We start from the raw sequence: 18,059 nt of genomic DNA on the forward strand, positions 1-18,059 counted from the left end.
AAAAAAAAAAAAGGCTTATCTCAAAAGGTCACATACTTTATGATTCCACTTACCTAATATTCTTTTTTTTTTTTTTTGAGACGGAATCTCGCCCTGTCACCCATGCTGAACTACAATGGGGCACTCTCAGCTCTCTGCAACCTCCACCTCCTGGGCTCAAGCGCTTCTCCTGCCTCAGCCTCCCGAGTAGCTGGGATTACAGGTGCCTGCCACCACGCCCAGCTAATTTTTGTATTTTTAGTAGAGATGGGGTTTCACTATGTTGCCCAGGCTGGTCTTGAACTCCTGATCTCAGGTGATCCACCCGCCTCAGCCTCCCAAGTGCTAGGATTACAGGTGTGAGCCACCATGCCCAGTCCCTAATATTCTTTAAATGGCATAATTATAGACATGGAGAACATATCAGCAGTTGCTACGGGCTAGGGATTGGTGGTAGGCAGAGGTAGGCAGGATTATAAAGGGGAGAACCTTGAGTGATGGATGGGAGAGGTCTGTACCTTGACCCTGACACTGGTCACAGGAATCTGCATGGGGAGAAATGATAGAACATCAGGCACATTGCACTAGTGTCAGTGTTCCTGTTTTGATATTGTACCACAGTTGTATCTGATGTCCCCTTTGAGGGAAAGGGTAGAGGTACATGGGACCTTCCTATCTGTGCAACTTCCCGGGAATCCGTCATTATTTATAAATAAACAGTTTAGGCCAGGCACGGTGGCTCACACCTGTAATCCCAGCACTTTAGGAGGCCAAGGTAGGAGGACAGCTTGAGCCCAGGATTGTGAGACTATCCTGGGCAACATGGCGAAACCCTATCTCTACAAAAAATACAAAACAATTAGCCAGGCATGGTAGCGCATGTCTGTGGTCCCAGCTACTTAGGAGGCTAAGGCGAGAGGATCGCTTGAAACATGGAGGTTGAGGTTACAGTGAGCCATCACTGCACTCCAGCCTGGATGACAAAGTCTCAAATATATAAATAAAATAAATATTTTTTGGCCAGGCACAGTGGCTCATGCCTGTAATCCCAGCACTTTGGGAAGCCAAGGTAGGAGGACTTCTTGAGCCCAGGAGTTTGAGACCAGCCTGTGCAACAGAGCAAGACCCCATTTCAATGTTTTAATAAAAGAAAAGAAAAAAAATTTTTTTAAGTCTAACGAGGAGGAGGACTAGTGGTCTCAGGGAAGAGGGGGGATAAAGCACCAAAGAAAGGAGGGACAGAGAGACAGAGACAGGCAGAGAGAGCCAGAGACAGACAAAGACAGAGACAGACAGAGGAGACAGACAGGGACTGAGAGATGCGGGGAGGGACAGAAAGAGCAATGTGCTCTGCTCTCTTTCAACTATGCCCTGCAACGGGAAAGGAAGATAACATCCAAAGGTGAGGCATACCCTGAGCACACCCTGCCCAGCCCCCACCTCCCGCAGGGGCCACCCCAGGGGACATCACAGTGATACATTTTCTGGCTGCCTCCTCTAAAAGCTCAAGGCCCAGTGGAAAAGGGGGCTTGCAACCTTGGAGCACACTCCAGAGGCGTCACCCCTCAATGCTGACAGCGGAGACCCCAACACTGCAGCCAGGGAGGTGGCCACATGGACGTTACTCTTCAGCTTCTCTCTTAATGCTCCTTAGGCCAAGGAGCCAGAGTTCCATCCCTCAGAGCAGCCATGTCCTTCCTGGGGTACCAGAAGCATCTCCTGGAGCCTAACCTCCTTTGTACAACACTGGCTGACCTTCCCAGGTAAAGGCACATGATGGTGTCTCCCGCCCTAGTGGCCAAAAGCTCTCTTTTACGGGAGTCAAACAAGCGCAGACCTTGGCATTCAGCTAATTCTGAAAGGCAGGACTTTGTGTTCTGAGGCTTCAATACAGATACCCATAAAGAACCACCTCTCAAAGCAACTGCCCCCAAACATGAGCCCTGAGGACAGCATCTCAGCAAACACCAACCGAGAACAATGTGAGGGCATCCCACAAACCACCACCCCGTCCTTCCAGAAGGGTGCTCAGCCCAGCAGAAAAGAAGGGTATCGGCCGGGCGCGGTGGCTCAAGCCTGTAATCCCAGCACTTTGGGAGGCTGAGACGGGCAGATCACGAGATCAGGAGATCGAGACCATCCTGGCTAACACGGTGAAACCCCGCCTCTAATAAAAAAAAAAAAATACAAAAAACTAGCCGGGCGAGGTGGCGGGTGCCTGTAGTCCCAGCTACTCCGGAGGCCGAGGCAGGAGAATGGCCTAAACCCGGGAGGTAGAGCTTACAGTGAGCTGAGATCCGGCCACTGTACTCCAGCCTGGGCCACAGCGTGAGACTCTGTCTCAAAAAAAAAAAAGAAAAGAAAAGAAGGGTATCTATTCCTGGCCCCACCTTCCCCATGAAACTGTGCAGGCCCCAACCCCAAAGCCCTCCCTCTGCTCTTGGGAATTGCTAGGACACCTCAAATGAATGTAAATGAAATTACAAGATTTTTTGAAGAAAAAGACAACCAACCGAACAGCTGAGTTCATGAACCAGAGGACTGAGGACTCTGCCACCTAAGCGATGCTAACCGGTTCTGACTCCAGAGGACTTCCTCCTTGAGACCTGAGAGCTCACAGTAAGGGGGACCCTTCCCCACCCTGATGGACACCCAGAGCTAAGCCCCCAGGACCTCCGAGAGTGCCAGCTTCCCGCCCACCTCCAAGGTCCTTGCCACTCACAGCCCTGCCAGGCCTGGCCCGAGGTGAGCAGCACCAGCTCGGCGTTGTCGGGAACGCTGGGGAAGTAGTCTTCGGTCAGCTCCGTGCCATCCTCGTACAGGCACAGCCGGGAACCGCGCTCCGGGAGCTGCAGGGGCGGGAGAGGCCACAGGAGGAGGAAGGGTCTCAAGCCGAGGGCTTTTCATCTGCAGGCCTCACAAACGACCAGAATGAGCTGTGTTTAAAGAAGCAGGCTCAGGCTGCTGCCTGTATACCACAGCCGCAACAACGCCCAGGCAAGGATGCGGTGGCGGGAGCAAGGGCGCCTGACTGCGAGCCGTTCTAAAATACGAAGAGTCAGGAAAAACATAGAACAGGTGGCGACTGCTGGCTCTGCAGGATTCACCCTTTTAAAATGAGCTTCTGAGGGTACTTCAAATAGAGCCTGTCTTTGACAGCGCCGCCTCTTTGCTGCCAGGAGCTGAACACCACCACCCCCAGCACACAGCTGCCAGGGCGGTGCCGGCACACGAAGGAGAACGGTTCGTTGCCTCTGTGCACAAGTGTGGCCGGCACGTGGCACTGTTAATTTGTTGGAGTCTGGTTCCCTGTTACTCTGCACTGGTCAGTTTCAGGCATTTTATGGCAACTCCCACCCAACCCGCACCGACCCCGGCAAAGCACATCTGGTAACCCTAGTACTGGTCCAAAAAAGAAAGCCACCCTGGAATAAGGTGACGATTGCAATCCCCAGCTGCGAGGGCTGGAAGGGCCTGCAGAGCCCACCCAGCCAAGGCTTTCATTTTACGCAAGGGGAAGCTGAGGCCGGACAGGCAGAGCAGCCGTGACCCCGCGTGCCAGCACCTGGCACTCAACCCGGGTTTCCTAGCTCTGATGCAGGGCTGTCCTGCCCGAGCGGTGGGAAGAGGGAAGGGGTGATCCAGGTCGCCCCCCAAGCTCCCTGCGCTCTGAAGCCAGGCTCAGGAACCCCAGGCTGCGGGGGCCCGGGGGCCTAGTGGCTGAGGCGCACGAAAACTACCCGCCCTGGGCGCCGCCCGCACCCTCCGTTTTGGAAGAGGAAAAGCGGCACCTCCTATTCTCCCCACACACCTCCCCGGCCGGCCGGCCCCGCCCAGCCCGGCGGGCACCTGGAAGCGGAGACAGCCCTTGCGCAGCACCTCCTGGCAGCTCCGGCCAGCCACGCCGAACTTCCTCGGGCTGCGCAGGGCCCGCAGCTTCACGCTCTTGGGCTTCTGGAGCATTGCAGATGTGCTCAAGGCCTCTGGGTCCCGCAGGCGGCGGCACCCGCTGGCTGGCTGCTCAGATCCGCCCTCGCCCTGGCCGCAGGGGTCTGCACCTGGTGAGCTCTGCAAGCTGGCACAGGCCGGGCGCCGATCCCGGAAACTACATTACCCAGAAGGCCTGGGAAAAGGGAGGCCCGACGTGGTCTTGTGCGCAGGCGTCGCCCCACGGATCCTACATTACCTTACCCAGAAGGCTCGGGAGAGCAAAGGCGCGACACCACCTGGTGTGCCCCAGGTGCCGCGGCCCCGGAAACTACACGACCCCGAGGGCCCGCGAAGCGTGGGGCCTCCCCTTGTGCGCCGGCGCGGCCGGGGACGGGGCGGGGTCGCGCACGCGCAGAGGCCCCGGTCCAGGGCTGGGCTTGGTTGTCATGAGAGCGGCGGCTGCGGCCGGGGCGATGGGCAGAGGTTGCCGGGGCTGCTTTTTCCCTGTCACTGCCGCAGCAGCTTGGAGTGCAAGGCGGCCTGGGGCAGCGGAGGGGGCGCCCATTGTGTTCCGTCTGAAGAAGCTGCGGCTGCCGAGGAGGTCCACGAGGGCCGGGGCCCGGGCCCGCCCGCCCCCGGGGTCCGGGTGCTGAGGCGCCGCCTGGCCGCCTCCCCGGGCCGCGGCACCGCTGCGACCCAGCCGCCCTTTCCACCGGGACTGCGGCAGCGCAAGTCGGGGCCGTTCCCTCTGAGCAGGTACCTTCCGGGCCGCTGCGGCACCGGACCAGGGCCGGAGCGGGGCGCGGGGGCGCGGGCGCCGCGGGGGCCCCCACCTGGGAGCTGGGTACGAAGCCTGGGTGCGCGGTGCAAGCCCGGAGGGTGTGGAGTTAGATTCCGGCCTTGCTGTTGGGGAAGAGCCGGCGCGGCCCCGTAGTGCCGCATGCCGGGGAGCGCAGCATGGGTGCTGGGAGCGCCTGCCCCGCCGGGACGGCTCATTTAGCGTGGAATATTATTTTCAGGTCTGGCTTTTCCTGTTCTGGATGCATAGCACATAGCGGGCCAGTTTCAGATGTGTTCTGCTGAGCAAAACTTTGAGGAAAGTTGCTCTGCCCCTACAGAGATTAAAGTTTGATGGTTGGTTGTTTTTTGTTTTGGGGTTTGTTTTGTTTTGTTTGCACTTGAGTTTCAGATTTCTCTGAAGCCCTTTCAGTCGCTAAGATGACTTGACCAGAAACCCATAAGCCTTTCAGACAGTCTCACTCTGTCGCCCAGGCTGGAGTGCAATGGCACGATCTCAGCTCACTGCAGCCTCCGCCTCACGAGTTCAAGCAATTCTCCTGCCTCAGCCTCCCGAGTAGCTGGGACTACAGGCGTCCACCACCACGCCCGCCTAATTTTTTTATTTTTAGTAGAGACAGGGTTTCACCATATTGGCCAGGCTGGTCTCGAACTCCGTACCTCAAGTAATACGCCCTCCTCGACCTCCCGAAGTGCTGGGATTACAGGCGTGAGCCACCGCGCGCGGTCACACTTAAGTCTTCTTAAAAAGATAATCAGAGCCGGGAGTAGTGGCAGGCTCACACAAAAATTAGCTGGGCGTGGTGGCAGGCGTCTGTAGTCCCAGCTACTTGGGAGGCTGAGGCAAGAGAAGGGCGTGAACCCGGGAAGTGGAGCTTGCAGTGAGCCTAGAGTGCGCCACTGCACTCCAGCCTGGGCAACAGAGTGAGACTCGGTCTCAAAAATAAAAAAAGATAATCAGAAACAAGTTTTGTTTCCCAGTCTTGTAACAAAATGGAAGTTGCTACATTGAGTTTCTGTCGAATTTATAGTTAATTACCTTTTACCATGCCAGCACTAGGAAAAGTGTAGTGAGGGATGAGACCCCCATGGAATAATCGCTGCCTGGGGAGAGACGTACTCTGGCACTTGTTGGGATGCTGATGACTGTCCCTGGGACAACGGGGATCCCACATGCCTCTGGTGAGGAAGACTCGCCAATAACTGGACGTTCAACAGAGCTTTGCTTCTTCCCAAATTGTTAACGGTGATTTTTATAGAGCCTAAAAGTGGCAATCTTCAGTGACACTCCAAGTATCTTATGTAACACTTGAAGGTTTACACAGAGGGTACCCTAGGCTACAACTGGAAGGGCTTTGGGAGGGGGTAAACTGAAAAAGGAATCCTTTTCAAATACCAGACTGAAGTAATAGCATTGTCTCCACGGTGTCCGTGCATTTTTCTTTGCTGGTTCTTAAATGCCGTACTTTATTTTAGATTTGTTGGGGGCAGTATAGCATACTGGAAACACCCTTCTGTTTGACAGAAAAGGTCCTATGTTTACATCTTCGAGCCATAACAGAGAGTGTTGGTTAGGATCAGAGACTAGCCAGGCTTGGCGGCTCACGCCTGTAATCACAACACTTTGGGATACTAAGGTGGGAGGATCACTGAAGGCCAGGAGTTCAAGACCAACCTAGACAACACAGTGAAACCCCATCCCTACCAAAGAAAAAAAAGAAAAATTAAGTGGCTGTGCATGGTGACATGTGCCTGTAGTCCTAGCTACTCAGGAGGCTGAGACAAGAGGATCACTGGAGCCCAAGAGTTCATGGTTACAGTGAGCTATGATCATGCCACTGCAGCAGTACAGCCTGGGCAACAAAGCGAGAACCTGTATTAAAAAAAAAAAAAAAAAATGGGGCCGGGCGTAATGGCTGATGCCTGTAATCCCAGCACTTTGGGAGGCCGAGGCGGGTGGATCACCTAAGGTCAGGAGTTCAAGACCAGTGTGGCAAACATGGTGAAACCCCATCTCTACTAAAAATATAAAAATTAGCTGGGTGTAATGGCGTGCACCTATAATACTGGCAACCTGGGAGGCTGAGGCTGGAGAATCACTTGAACCCAGGAGGCAGAGGTTGCAGTGAGCCGAGATTATGCTACTGCACTCCAGCCTGGATGACAGAGTGAGACCCCCTCTCAAAAAAAAAGAAAAAAATTGGAGACTGGAACCCAACAGCTTGAGCACAAGAGCTATTTTCAAGGTGGGATAGGGAGTGACAGGCCCTGCCCTTAAAGATGATGTACGGGACCTGGCATAGTGGCTCATACCTGTAATCCCAGCACTTTGGGAGGCAAGGCGGGGAGATTGCTTGAGGCCAGGAGTTCGAGACCAGCCTGGCCAACATGGTAAAACCCCGTCCTACTAAAATACCAAAACAAACAAAAAAAATTAGCCAGGCATGGTGGCACATGCCTGTAATCCCAGCTACTTGGGAAGCTGAACCACAAGAATCACATGAACCGGGAGACAGAGGCTGCAGTGAGCCAAGATCACGCCACTGCACTCCAGCCTGGGCGACAGAGTGAGACTCTGTCTCAGAAAAGGATAAAAAGATGATGAAAGGATTGGAGGGCTTCAGAGCTGAAGGGTATTAACTTTGAGCTTTGATTGTTTGGCTGGACTTCAGAATTCAGGACAAGAAGTGAGGGTCAGGGGAGAGTTGGCGCATTGATCCGTAGATGGGGAGCCCACCAAGAGCTCTGGAGGTAGGATGTGGATGGAGATGACTAGAGCTGGGTCTAAAGTGCGTTCACACAACAGGAACTTAGGACTTGTCTGAGGGAGGTGCTCCAGGTGAGGACACCAGGCAGCTGCTGTCTAGAAAAGACAGTGGGACCAGAAGGAAGGGTAGGCCTGATAAGACCTGGCACACCGCTGGGTGGGGAGTGGATGAAGAGAGATGCTGTGGCCAAGGGAAAAGTACCTCTGGGCTCAGAGCCCGGGCGACCCGGAAGTGCTAGGTCACGAAGAAGGAGGAGTCATGGGCTGTGCGTTTCTGGCATAGGGAGCCGGGAGTGCTGTGGCTGTGTGGTGTGGCTGTGCAGCTCACAGTGGGTTAAATCACACTCATCCTTTCAAAATTCTTTTTTTTGTTTGTTTGTCTTTTTAGAGACGGGGTCTCACTATCTTAGCCAGGCTGGTCTCGAGCTCCTGGGCTCAAGTGATCCTCCCACCTCGGCCTCCCAAAGTGCTGAGATGACCGGCATGAGCCACCACACCCAGCCTCATCCTGTTTTGGGGGGCTTTTTAAAAATTATTTTCTGGGTTGGTTTAGTTTTGTTTTTGTTTAATATACAGTTATGTCTTGCAGTGAACTTTGTGCAAAAAATAACTAGGATCTCAATGTCATTCTATTCTAGTGTTTTTGTTCATACATTCCAAGAAACATCGGCAATAATGCCAGCCAAGAATTAATATATTGAAGTGGTCCTCTTCAAATTCTCAATGAAAGTAAAAGAAAGATCTAGATCATGCATCAAGCATGTCAAAATACGTAGTTTTACGTGGGGGTATGTTTATATGTTACCTCCTATTGGGAATTTCAATTAATAGTTTATCTTATCCCAGATAACTTCTAATGGAGTCTTCTAATGGAGTCTTCTTTATCCTAGTTTAGTGAGGAGGCTTTTTTGGTTTTCCTGATGATGTAGACCTAACCCAAATTGGCTTACTTAGGAAGAATCTGACTGGCTTAGTAACTGAAAAGTAACCCCGAGTCCCCGAGCACATTGGGCTCCATGTCCTGTGAGTCAGTCCCTCGGCCTGACTCTGCGTGAACGTTTCTGTACTTAATACGCCTGCCTGTCATTCCTGCTCTTCCTTCTGCTCGCACGCATTCGTTTCGCAGTTGTTAGGCTAGTGCCTACGTTGCCTTTTCCCTTGTTATTGTGTCACTAACTAATGTACTGGTACTATTCGTTTCCTAACTAATAGAAATACATTTGTGTTTATGTTCTAGACAAAAACTATTTTTGCCATAACAAAATATAAACTAGATGGCTTAAAACAACAGAAATTCATTCTGGAGGCTGTGTGGGCAGGGCTGCACTCTCGCTCTGGAGGATGGGGGGATCCCTCCTGGCCTCTTCCTAGCCTTGGGTGCCTGCTGGCCGCCCTCGCCTGTCCTCAGCCGTGCTCGGCAGGCCCGCTCCCCGCTTAGAGATGCCTCGCTCCGGTGCCTGCCTCTGTCGCCACATGGTGCTCTCCCTTTGTGTGGCTGCGTCTTTTTTTTTTTTTTTTTTTGAGGCGGAGTCTCACTCTGTCGCCGGGGCTGGAGTGCAGTGGCCGGATCTCAGCTCACTGCAAGCTCCGCCTCCCGGGTTCACGCCATTCTCCTGCCTCAGCCTCCCAAGTAGCTGGGACTACAGGTGCCCGCCACCTCGCTTGGCTAGTTTTTTGTATTTTTTAGTAGAGACGGGGTTTCACCGTGTTGGCCAGGATGGTCTCGATCTCCTGACCTCATGATCCGCCCGTCTCGGCCTCCCAAAGTGCTGGGATTACAGGCTTGAGCCACCGCGCCCGGCCTCTTCCCTTCTTCTTAAAAGTCACATTGGATTGGGCCCACCCCAAGGACCTCGTTTTAACTAGATCACACCTACAAAGACCCTACTTTCAAATAAGGTCACATTCACAGGTACCACAGGTGGAACTTTAACGTATCTTTTTGGGGAACACAATCCACAATACTGGTCAAACTTTTTGGACACATGTTTGGGAAAAGTCAAGATAACTTAAATGATACCTTAAATAGAGTCAGAAGTATCTATACAAAGTGTTTAACAAAAAAAAAATAGACTCTTTCAAATAGATGGGAAAATTCTGAATACTTAATGCATTATTGTGTGTATTAGCAAGGCGTTAACTAACCCTTTAAATGTTCATGTGTTCGTGAATTCCTTTGTTTTAAAGAAATCTTTCCTGCTCTCTTATAAACAGCCCAAACGCGCAGAATGCCCCACAAGATTGGATTTGTCGTCGTCAGCTCATCTGGACACGAAGACGGCTTCAGTGCCCGGGAGCTCATGATCCATGCACCGACCGTCAGTGGGTGGCGGTCACCTAGGTGAGGGCTGGACGGGGCGGGGCTTGGGCTGTGAGTCAACCTCGGGTCCCTGGGGAGGGCACAGGGGCTCCTTTCATTCGAAGCCTCAGATTTTACTGTCACTCGGACATCAGGACCGAGGATGTCAGTGTGCGGTGCAGTGTCAGGCATCTCTTTCTGTTTACATTTTTAAATAAAATGTGTTGACCCTCTTTCACTTATAACATTCACTCACACTCCCTGAAGAAAATGTGCGGATGGGGAGAAGGAAGAGAAATGAGGCCCTGTAATTGTCTAACTGTATTCCCCGATCACACGCTGGGCTGCACATTCTCATTAAGTTTCTGTGCAGAGATGGCACGTGCAGCTTTGTTTGCTTTTACAGTTGGGCTCCTGTGATGAAAGAGTGTGTGGCTAACTGCTTTTATATGACGCCAAGCTTTAACCAAAATAACTGCTTTTATATGATGCCAAGCTTTAACCAAAATAACTGCTTTTATATGACACCAAGCTTTAACCAAAATAACTGCTTTTATATGACACCAAGCTTTAACCAAAAGATTGTGTCTTTCACATTTCTCTTAAACATGCGTATACTTTTGTTAAAATGTTCAACTGGGCACAGTGGCTCCTGCCTGTAGTCCCAGCTACTCAGGATGCTGAGATAGGAGGATCCCTTGAGCCCGGAAGTCCAAGGCTGCCATGAGCTATGACAGTCACTGCACCCCAGGCTGAGTGACCGAGTAAGACTGTCTCAAAAAAAATGTTCATTAGATGGGTGTTTTGCTTGATTATTTTCCTAAAACATTTAAGTCTTTTTGCCTCTGCTGCTTTGGTCTTTACAGCTGAGCCCCTTCATGCACTCATTTGGCATCTGCCCTCTGCCCTCAGTCATGTGATTAAAAATCCGCCTCCACCCCATCCCACCTCATCAGCTCGGTGCTCTTCATGACTTGCTTTCAAGCCTGAGAAGTTACTATTTATTCCTAACTCATGAATGCGTAAATATGTATGGCATTTTAAATTCAATCATATAATTGTGTCTTGCTTTTATTCAGAAGACATGTTGCTGAAAATTGAATGTAAATCTCATTTAAAATTAAAACATATTTTCCTTTTGGAGTTTTTGAGGAGATGCAACAAATAAGACCCCCTGTCCCTGCATTTCCCAGAAGTGAGTTCTGAATGAACTGAGAAATGAAGCAAGAGTCAAGCAGAAAGGGCCAGACAGCACGTTTGTCACCGTGGAGCTGGGATTGCAGACGAGCCAGCATCCTGATACTGCCCTGGCTGGGGCTGATGCACTGCCCGTGCAGGCAGCATTAACAGGGTCCAACCTATGGCTGGAGGGCAGGAGGAGGAGCACACCCGTGGGGGCAGCCCAGCGCTCCGCCCTCTCCTCCCAGACTCCCCGTGAGCCTGCTCATGCCTCTCTCAGGCAGCAGCATCCCCTCTGCAGAGGTCCTGTATGCTCACTGTACTTGTTCCGTGTTTATATGGGGATTGAAGGTTCTCGAGTATACACCCAGCCACCCTTTTTGGTAATAGTTATAAAAATCACACCCATATGGTTCTCTTGTGCGTTGACATGGTATTGCTTTAAAGGGCATAACCTACACTCACTTCAGTAACGTGCTTTCAGAGGATGTACCTAAGAAAAGGATCCATGTGCCCTTGGTCACCACAGACTCCCACTGGGTTTGGCTCGGGGTCTCTTTGACTTCCCTGAGGTCAGGCACATCGCAGAAAGACAAAGGAGGATACCCTAAAGCCTAGCCTCCCAATGGCAGGACAAGGTGCCCTGTTACCACAGGTCATAGAAAATGTGGGACCCTCTACATCGGAGCTCAGGGCATAGATTGATGCAGCTCCAGGAGAGACACTGAAGTGGGGATAAAGAGATCCAGGGAGACCCCTAGTGCCATTCACGTGACCTCAGAATTCAGAGAGCCTAAACCCTTCAGAGCAAGACATTTTTCCAAGAAAGCATAAAGTTTGCACCAACCGTAGCCTCTGGGCATCCATGTTTTGGTTGTCAAATTGTTTTATTTTAAAATCTGTATCTGTCAGTTTATCTTGAAAGGATAAATATATACTAGCCTTTGTAACTGTGAGGTTTCTTTTATATTCAGCTTGAAAGGTATTTTTGATTCATCTATAAACTGTTGATCAGCTGCATTTGAGTAGCTAAATTATAGGCCTGTTTTGGAAGGATTTTTAGAAGTACAATCCTACATCACTCAATCATGGGGACATTCTGAGAAATGCATCATCAGTCGATTTCATCAAACACCTAGAGTGCCCTCAAACCCAGGTGATACAGGCTACTCTATACACCTAGGCTCTGTGGCATCGCCTATTGCTCCCGGGCTGCAAACCTGTACAGCACATGACTGTGCTGAACATGGTAGCGAGTATAACACAGTAGGTATCTGTGTATCTAAAAATAGAAAAGCTAAGTCAAAATACAGTGTTGTCATCTTATGGGACCACTGTCTCACGCAGTACATGACTGTATACAACTTCAAAGCTTTGCTGGTTGTCTTGCTTTTCTTTAGTTTTGGAGTTTTGTTTTCTTTAAATAAAGATTTTTAAATTATAGATTACTTATTGTCCTTATGTTCAGATAATCTCACCACAAATGATAATTTATGTGCCCTGCATTTAAAAGCAGTAACTATCTACAGCAGCACTTTACTGACGTGAAAGACTAAAGAATTTCATTTCACAGTTGCTCAGTTTCCCAGTTTGTGCCAGCTGCCCTCCTGCCCCAAATGTGCCTCTCTTGAGCCTTTGCATTTTTGGAAGCGATGTGGGGTCTTTGCTGACTGCTGTGATTCTCTACCCAATTCTTAGTTTTTTAATACGTTATGTCACTTCTGGGCTGGGCACAGTGGCTCACACCTGTAATCACAGCACTTTGGGAGGCCAAGGGGGGAGGATCCCGTGAGCCCAGGAGTTCAAGACCAGCCTGGGCAAAGTTTTAGCCAGGCACAGTGGCACATGCCTGTGGTCCCAGCTCCTCAGGAGGCTGAGGTAGGAGGGTCACTTGAGCCCAGGAGATCAAAGATGCAGTGAGCCATAATCACACCACTGCAGCCTGGGGGACAGAGCGAGACCTTGTCTAAAAAAAAAAAGGCACTTTGGGAGGTCGAGATGGGCAGATCACGAGGTCAGGAGATCGAGACCATCCTGGCTAACACGGTGAAACTCCGTCTCTACTAAAAAAAATACAAAAAATTAGCCAGGCGAGGTGGCGGGCGCCTGTAGTCCCAGCTACTTGGGAGGCTGAGGCAGGAGAATGGCATAAACCCGGGAGGCGGAGCTTGCAGTGAGCTGAGATCTGGCCACTGCACTGCAGCCTGGGCGACAGAGACAGACTACGTCTCAAAAAAAAAAGTTATGTCACTTTTGAGCAAAGTTAGAAGCTCCAGCACGGGCCATAGCATAGGCTTCTCTCCCTAGACCACTAAGCGTGAATGGCAGGCACTCCTTCAATATGGAACCTCGGGGCCCTTAAGCATTTGAGTTCCCATGGAAGATCCTTTGGCTCCATCCTGCCCGCTAGTGCCACCTCGTAAGATTGATTTATCTTATGAAAAACTTCAGGTTTCATATCAGACCATTTACTAGCTACCAAGAGTATGATTCCTGTAGGGTTACAGGCAGCTCAAGTCAAATTTTTAATCCCAAGCTTCAACTCCAACACGAAAAGCTCGAGAGAATGGGAATCATGTCGCAGGCAATTTTGTACTATCAGTACCTACAGACTGTTCAGTTCAAAGTGGGTGTGTGGTTAATGCTTCTTACCTGCAAGAATGAGATGCTAGCATCTAGAAACCCTCTGGAGGAATTGTTCAGAAAAAATAAAAATGTGTTTGCTTTCAGATTTTGCCAATTTCCACAAGAAATTGTCCTTCAAATGGTGGAGAGATGTCGAATAAGGAAACTACAGTTACTTGCTCACCAGTATATGATTTCAAGTAAAATTGAGTTCTACATTAGTGAAAGCTTACCTGAATATTTTGCACCCTATCAAGCAGAGCGATTTCGAAGACTTGGGTAAGAATGAAATATAAATGTATAATGGCGGCTTTTAGACTAATTCTACTGGAAAGCTCTTTTTTTTTTTTTAAACGGAGTCTCACTCTGTCGCCCAGGCTGGAGTGCAGTGGTACAGTCTTGATGCACTGCAACCTCCGCCTCCAGGATTCATGACATTCTCCGGCCTCAGCCTCCGGAGTGGCTGGGACTACAGGCGCCCGCCACCACGCCCAGCTAATTTTTTGTGTTTCTAGTGAAGACAGGGTTTCACTGTGTTAGCCGGGATGGTCTTGATCTCCTGACCTCATGATCCACCCGCCTTGGTCTCCCAAAGTGCTGGGATTACAGGGGTGAGCTACCACGCCAGGCCCTGAAAGCTCTTAAAGATGAATTGTCCCTTAACTTTTGGTCCTATGTTATATACTTCTATTTGGTTCAAGAGTACAAAATTTCTTAACACCTGCCTCTTATTGAATATGCTTAAAAAGCAGCATTATGATTTCTATGAATTCTGCTATTCAACTCTACTTTTCAGATGTAGAAATTTTCTTAAGATTATTAATTAGGGCCAGGCGCGGTGGCTCAAGCCTGTAATCCCAGCACTTTGGGAGGCGGAGACGGGCGGATCACGAGGTCAGGAGATCGAGACCATCCTGGCTAACACGGTGAAACCCCGTCTCTACTAAAAAATACAAAAAAAGTAGCTGGGTGAGGTGGCGGGCGCCTGTAGTCCCAGCTACTCGGGAGGCTGAGGCAGGAGAATGGCGTAAACCCGGGAGGCGGAGCTTGCAGTGAGCTGAGATCCGGCCACTGCACTCCAGCCTGGGCGACAGAGCGAGACTCTGTCTCAAAAAAAAAAAAAAAATTTAATTAGATGACCAATCTGGCCAACATGGTGAACTGTGTCTCTACTAAAAATACAGAAATTAGCTGGGCGTGGTGGTGAGTGCCTGTAATCCCAGCTACTTGGGAGGCTGAGGCAGGAGAATTGCTTGAACCCGAGAGGCAGAGATTGGAATGAGCCAAGATCACGCCATTGCACTCCAGCCTAGGTGACAGAACAAGACTCCATCCCAAAAAACAAAACAAAACAAAAAAAACAAGAACACTAATTAGAATTTGAGTTCTAGGGGATTTTCCTAGGTTTTTCATTCTAGACTTAGCTTTTATTCAAACCTATTGATCCTGCGTAGGGGTAGTCTAGCTTTAAAAAATAAAACAATAAAATAAACCTCTTGAGTTCAATCAGAGCAGGGGCAGTTTTATTGAACAGCAAGTTTTCAAATCAGCGTATTCTTCAGTTGTGTTTTGTTTTTCAGCTACGTGTCTCTCTGTGATAACAAAAAGACAGGTTGCAAAGCCCGGGAACTAAAATCAGTTTATGTGGATGCAGTAGGACAATTTCTTAAACTGATTTTTCACCAAAACCATGCCAACAAATACAACATATATAATCAGGTAAGATGCATGCAGCTTCGCCTTTGATCCTGCCCCTACCTTCTTTGTGGGATTATGTAGTCACGTATCTTTTCTTAGATGCATTTTCAAGATGATCTTAGAGGATCTCTTCTGGGAGACTGCTGAACTCTCTGAGCTGTGCTGTCTGATCCAGCAGCCTCTGGACACATGTGGCCAGTGCCTACCACGAACTGGCCTAGTGCCCATAGCTGCTGCCAGCATCACCAGACAGTGGGCTTCAGAGACTCAGTACAAAAGGAGAATGCAAAACAGTTCATGAGAACTTTTATGTCAGTTGTATGTGATGAAATGATAATATTTTGGATATGTTGTGTTAACCTATATTATTAAAGTTAATTGCATTTTTTAATTTTTTAATGTGCCTACTTAACCTTAATAACACATGTGGCTCACATCCTATTTGTGTAGGACAGCACAGTTCTAAATAAACCCTCCCAACGTGCACGAGGTAAATCCCCTAGTAAAAATTGCAGACACATTAATGTTGCATGTAATCCAGAATGTCTCCTGCTCCAATCCGCTAATTCTTCATCTCTTCCTTCCTCCCTCCCTTTCTTTCCTTTTCTTTCTTTTTCTCACATGGTTAGTGTAGTAGAAATCAGTTGTGTCCAAAGCAATCTTGTTAATTAGCACAAGTATTTACAACTCTCCCTGCCCCCTCCAAGAGGAATGCGAGCACCCAGCAAATCAAATCTCTAGACCAAGCGGGTGAGCTGGACCAGAGTGCAAAGGTCCAGTTCAGCTGCCTGGCGCCTTCAGCATGACACGCCAGGAAGCCAGAAGAATGATTCTTAACCCTCTTCCTTCCTCTCCCCACCTGCATGTGTTTACCAGCAATGACCTGGCTAAGTAGTTGGTCTACAGTGGTTGGGGGTGCAGGATGGAAAAGTGACTCCCCACCTCAGGTGAGACTTACCGACTTGGATATTCTGAGCTGTGTTAACTTTTCATCGTCTAAGTTCCCAAGATCCTTCAAAGATGAGCTCCATACTCAATCTCAAGTGGATGTCTTTTTTTTTTCTTTTTTTTCTTTTTTTTCTTTTTTTTGTGACGGAGTTTCATTCTTGTTGCCCAGGCTGGAGTGCAATGGCGCAATCTCGGTTCACTGCAACTTCTGCCTCCCAGGTTCAAATGATTCTCCTGCCTCAGCCTCCCAAGTAGCTGAGATTACAGGCATGCCCACCACCACACCCGGCTAATTTGGTATTTTTAGTAGATATAGGGTTTCTCCGTGTTGGCCAGGCTGGTCTCGAACTCCCGACCTCAGGTGACCCTGCTGCCTCAGCCTACCAAAGTGGTGGGATTGCAGGCATGAGCCACCGCCCCCAGCTAGAACATCCTTTAAATGGTTAAAATAACCATTTGGTTAAGGATTAGAATACTAACTTACATAATTTATTTAAAATTCTTTGTTAATTATTAAAAATTCTTTACATTAGCATAACATTTTAACAATACACTTTGATATACATCATCCCATTTGATAACAGTATAGGTCAGTTTGTTATAAAGGAGTTAAGTCCAGCCTGGGCAACATGGCGAAATCCTATCTCTGTAAACAAACACAAAAATTAGCAGGGCATAGTGGTTCACACCTATAGTCCCAGTTACTTGGATGGCTAAGGTGGGGGAATCACTTGAGCCCAGGAGATCGAGGCTGCAGTAAGCCATCACACCACTGCACTCCAGCCTGGGTGACAGACGAGACCCTGTCTCAAAGTATATAAATAAAGGTGTTAAGTCATTTCAAACATTGTATATTTAATTTCTATTAATTTAACACTTTCTTAGGTTGCTTTGGTTGCCATAAATATCATTGGAGACCCCGCAGATTTCAGTGATGAAAGCAATACTGTAAGTTTGGAAAGTTTTAATTCCTAAGGAAGTAAATGTATTTCTAACTGGAGGGGGTCGTTTATTTTCACCCAAAAAAAGTGTCATTTTTATAATCTGCATAAAATTGACTAGTGAATAACTTTCAGATGATTTTTAGGAGCTATAGCATGTTAAACTTTTCTTTAACAGTTTTAGCTGTCCCTCCGAAAGATGAGGATCACTGAACCTTGCTGACAGCTTTATATGAAATAAATCTGGTAGTTAAGGTTTTGTGCTGTTCCTCTTTCTCTCTGAGACACTAAGCAGATGTTTTGCTCCCAAAGGCCTCTCGAGAGAAGTTGATTGACCACTACCTTGGGCACAACAGCGAGGACCCTGCTCTAGAAGGAACTTACGCCAGGTAAGAGTCCTGCTCCCCAGCAATGAACTTCTGTTACTTTCCTCAGAATCATGAAAGGGTCAGTCATTTCCAAAGGATTATGGACTTGGAGCCTCTAACTTCAGTTTAGAGCTGGATAAGCCACTGATTGGACTGTCTGAAGATTACATAAAGATTAAGGTCACTGTTTTATTTAGCACACCTTCATTGATTTTTTCCAGCACACCTTCATTGATTTTTCCCCCCTTTTTTTTTTTTCTTGAGACAGAATTTCACTCTTGTTACCCAGGCTGGAGTGCAATGGCGCCATCTCGGCTCACTATAACTTCTACCTCCTGGGTTCAAGCACTTCTCCTGCCTCAGTCTCCCGAGTGGCTGGGATTACAGGTGCCCGCCACCATACCCAGGCTAATTTTTTGTATTTTTAGCAGAGATGGGGTTTTATCATGTTGGCCAGGCTGGTCTCGAACGCCTGACCTCAGGTGATCCACCCGCCTCAGCCTCCCAAAGTGCTGGGATAACAGACG

The 18,059-nt window shown here is 49.1% G+C and overlaps 2 protein-coding genes across 2 annotated transcripts in view; one reads left to right on the forward strand and one right to left on the reverse strand.

Moving 5' to 3' along the window:
• DFFB (DNA fragmentation factor subunit beta) overlaps nt 1–3,958 on the reverse strand; it is a 30,279-nt gene extending 26,321 nt beyond the window's left edge. Inside the window, 2 exon segments of the mRNA XM_017882418.1 lie at nt 2,680–2,828; nt 3,829–3,958. Coding sequence (XP_017737907.1) covers nt 2,680–2,828; nt 3,829–3,942 — 263 coding nt within the window. The 5' untranslated portion in view covers nt 3,943–3,958.
• A 205-nt stretch (nt 3,959–4,163) lies between these two features.
• CEP104 (centrosomal protein 104) overlaps nt 4,164–18,059 on the forward strand; it is a 49,010-nt gene continuing 35,114 nt past the window's right edge. The window contains exons 1-6 of the mRNA XM_017882419.1: nt 4,164–4,665; nt 9,689–9,815; nt 13,683–13,856; nt 15,158–15,296; nt 17,109–17,171; nt 17,477–17,553. Of these exons, the coding sequence (XP_017737908.1) occupies nt 9,703–9,815; nt 13,683–13,856; nt 15,158–15,296; nt 17,109–17,171; nt 17,477–17,553 (566 nt within the window). The 5' untranslated portion in view covers nt 4,164–4,665; nt 9,689–9,702. The remainder of the gene's footprint in view (nt 4,666–9,688; nt 9,816–13,682; nt 13,857–15,157; nt 15,297–17,108; nt 17,172–17,476; nt 17,554–18,059) is intronic.

Source organism: Rhinopithecus bieti, unplaced genomic scaffold (assembly GCF_001698545.2).
Source record: "Rhinopithecus bieti isolate Rb0 unplaced genomic scaffold, ASM169854v2 scaffold_13351, whole genome shotgun sequence".
Taxonomy (NCBI): domain Eukaryota; kingdom Metazoa; phylum Chordata; class Mammalia; order Primates; family Cercopithecidae; genus Rhinopithecus; species Rhinopithecus bieti.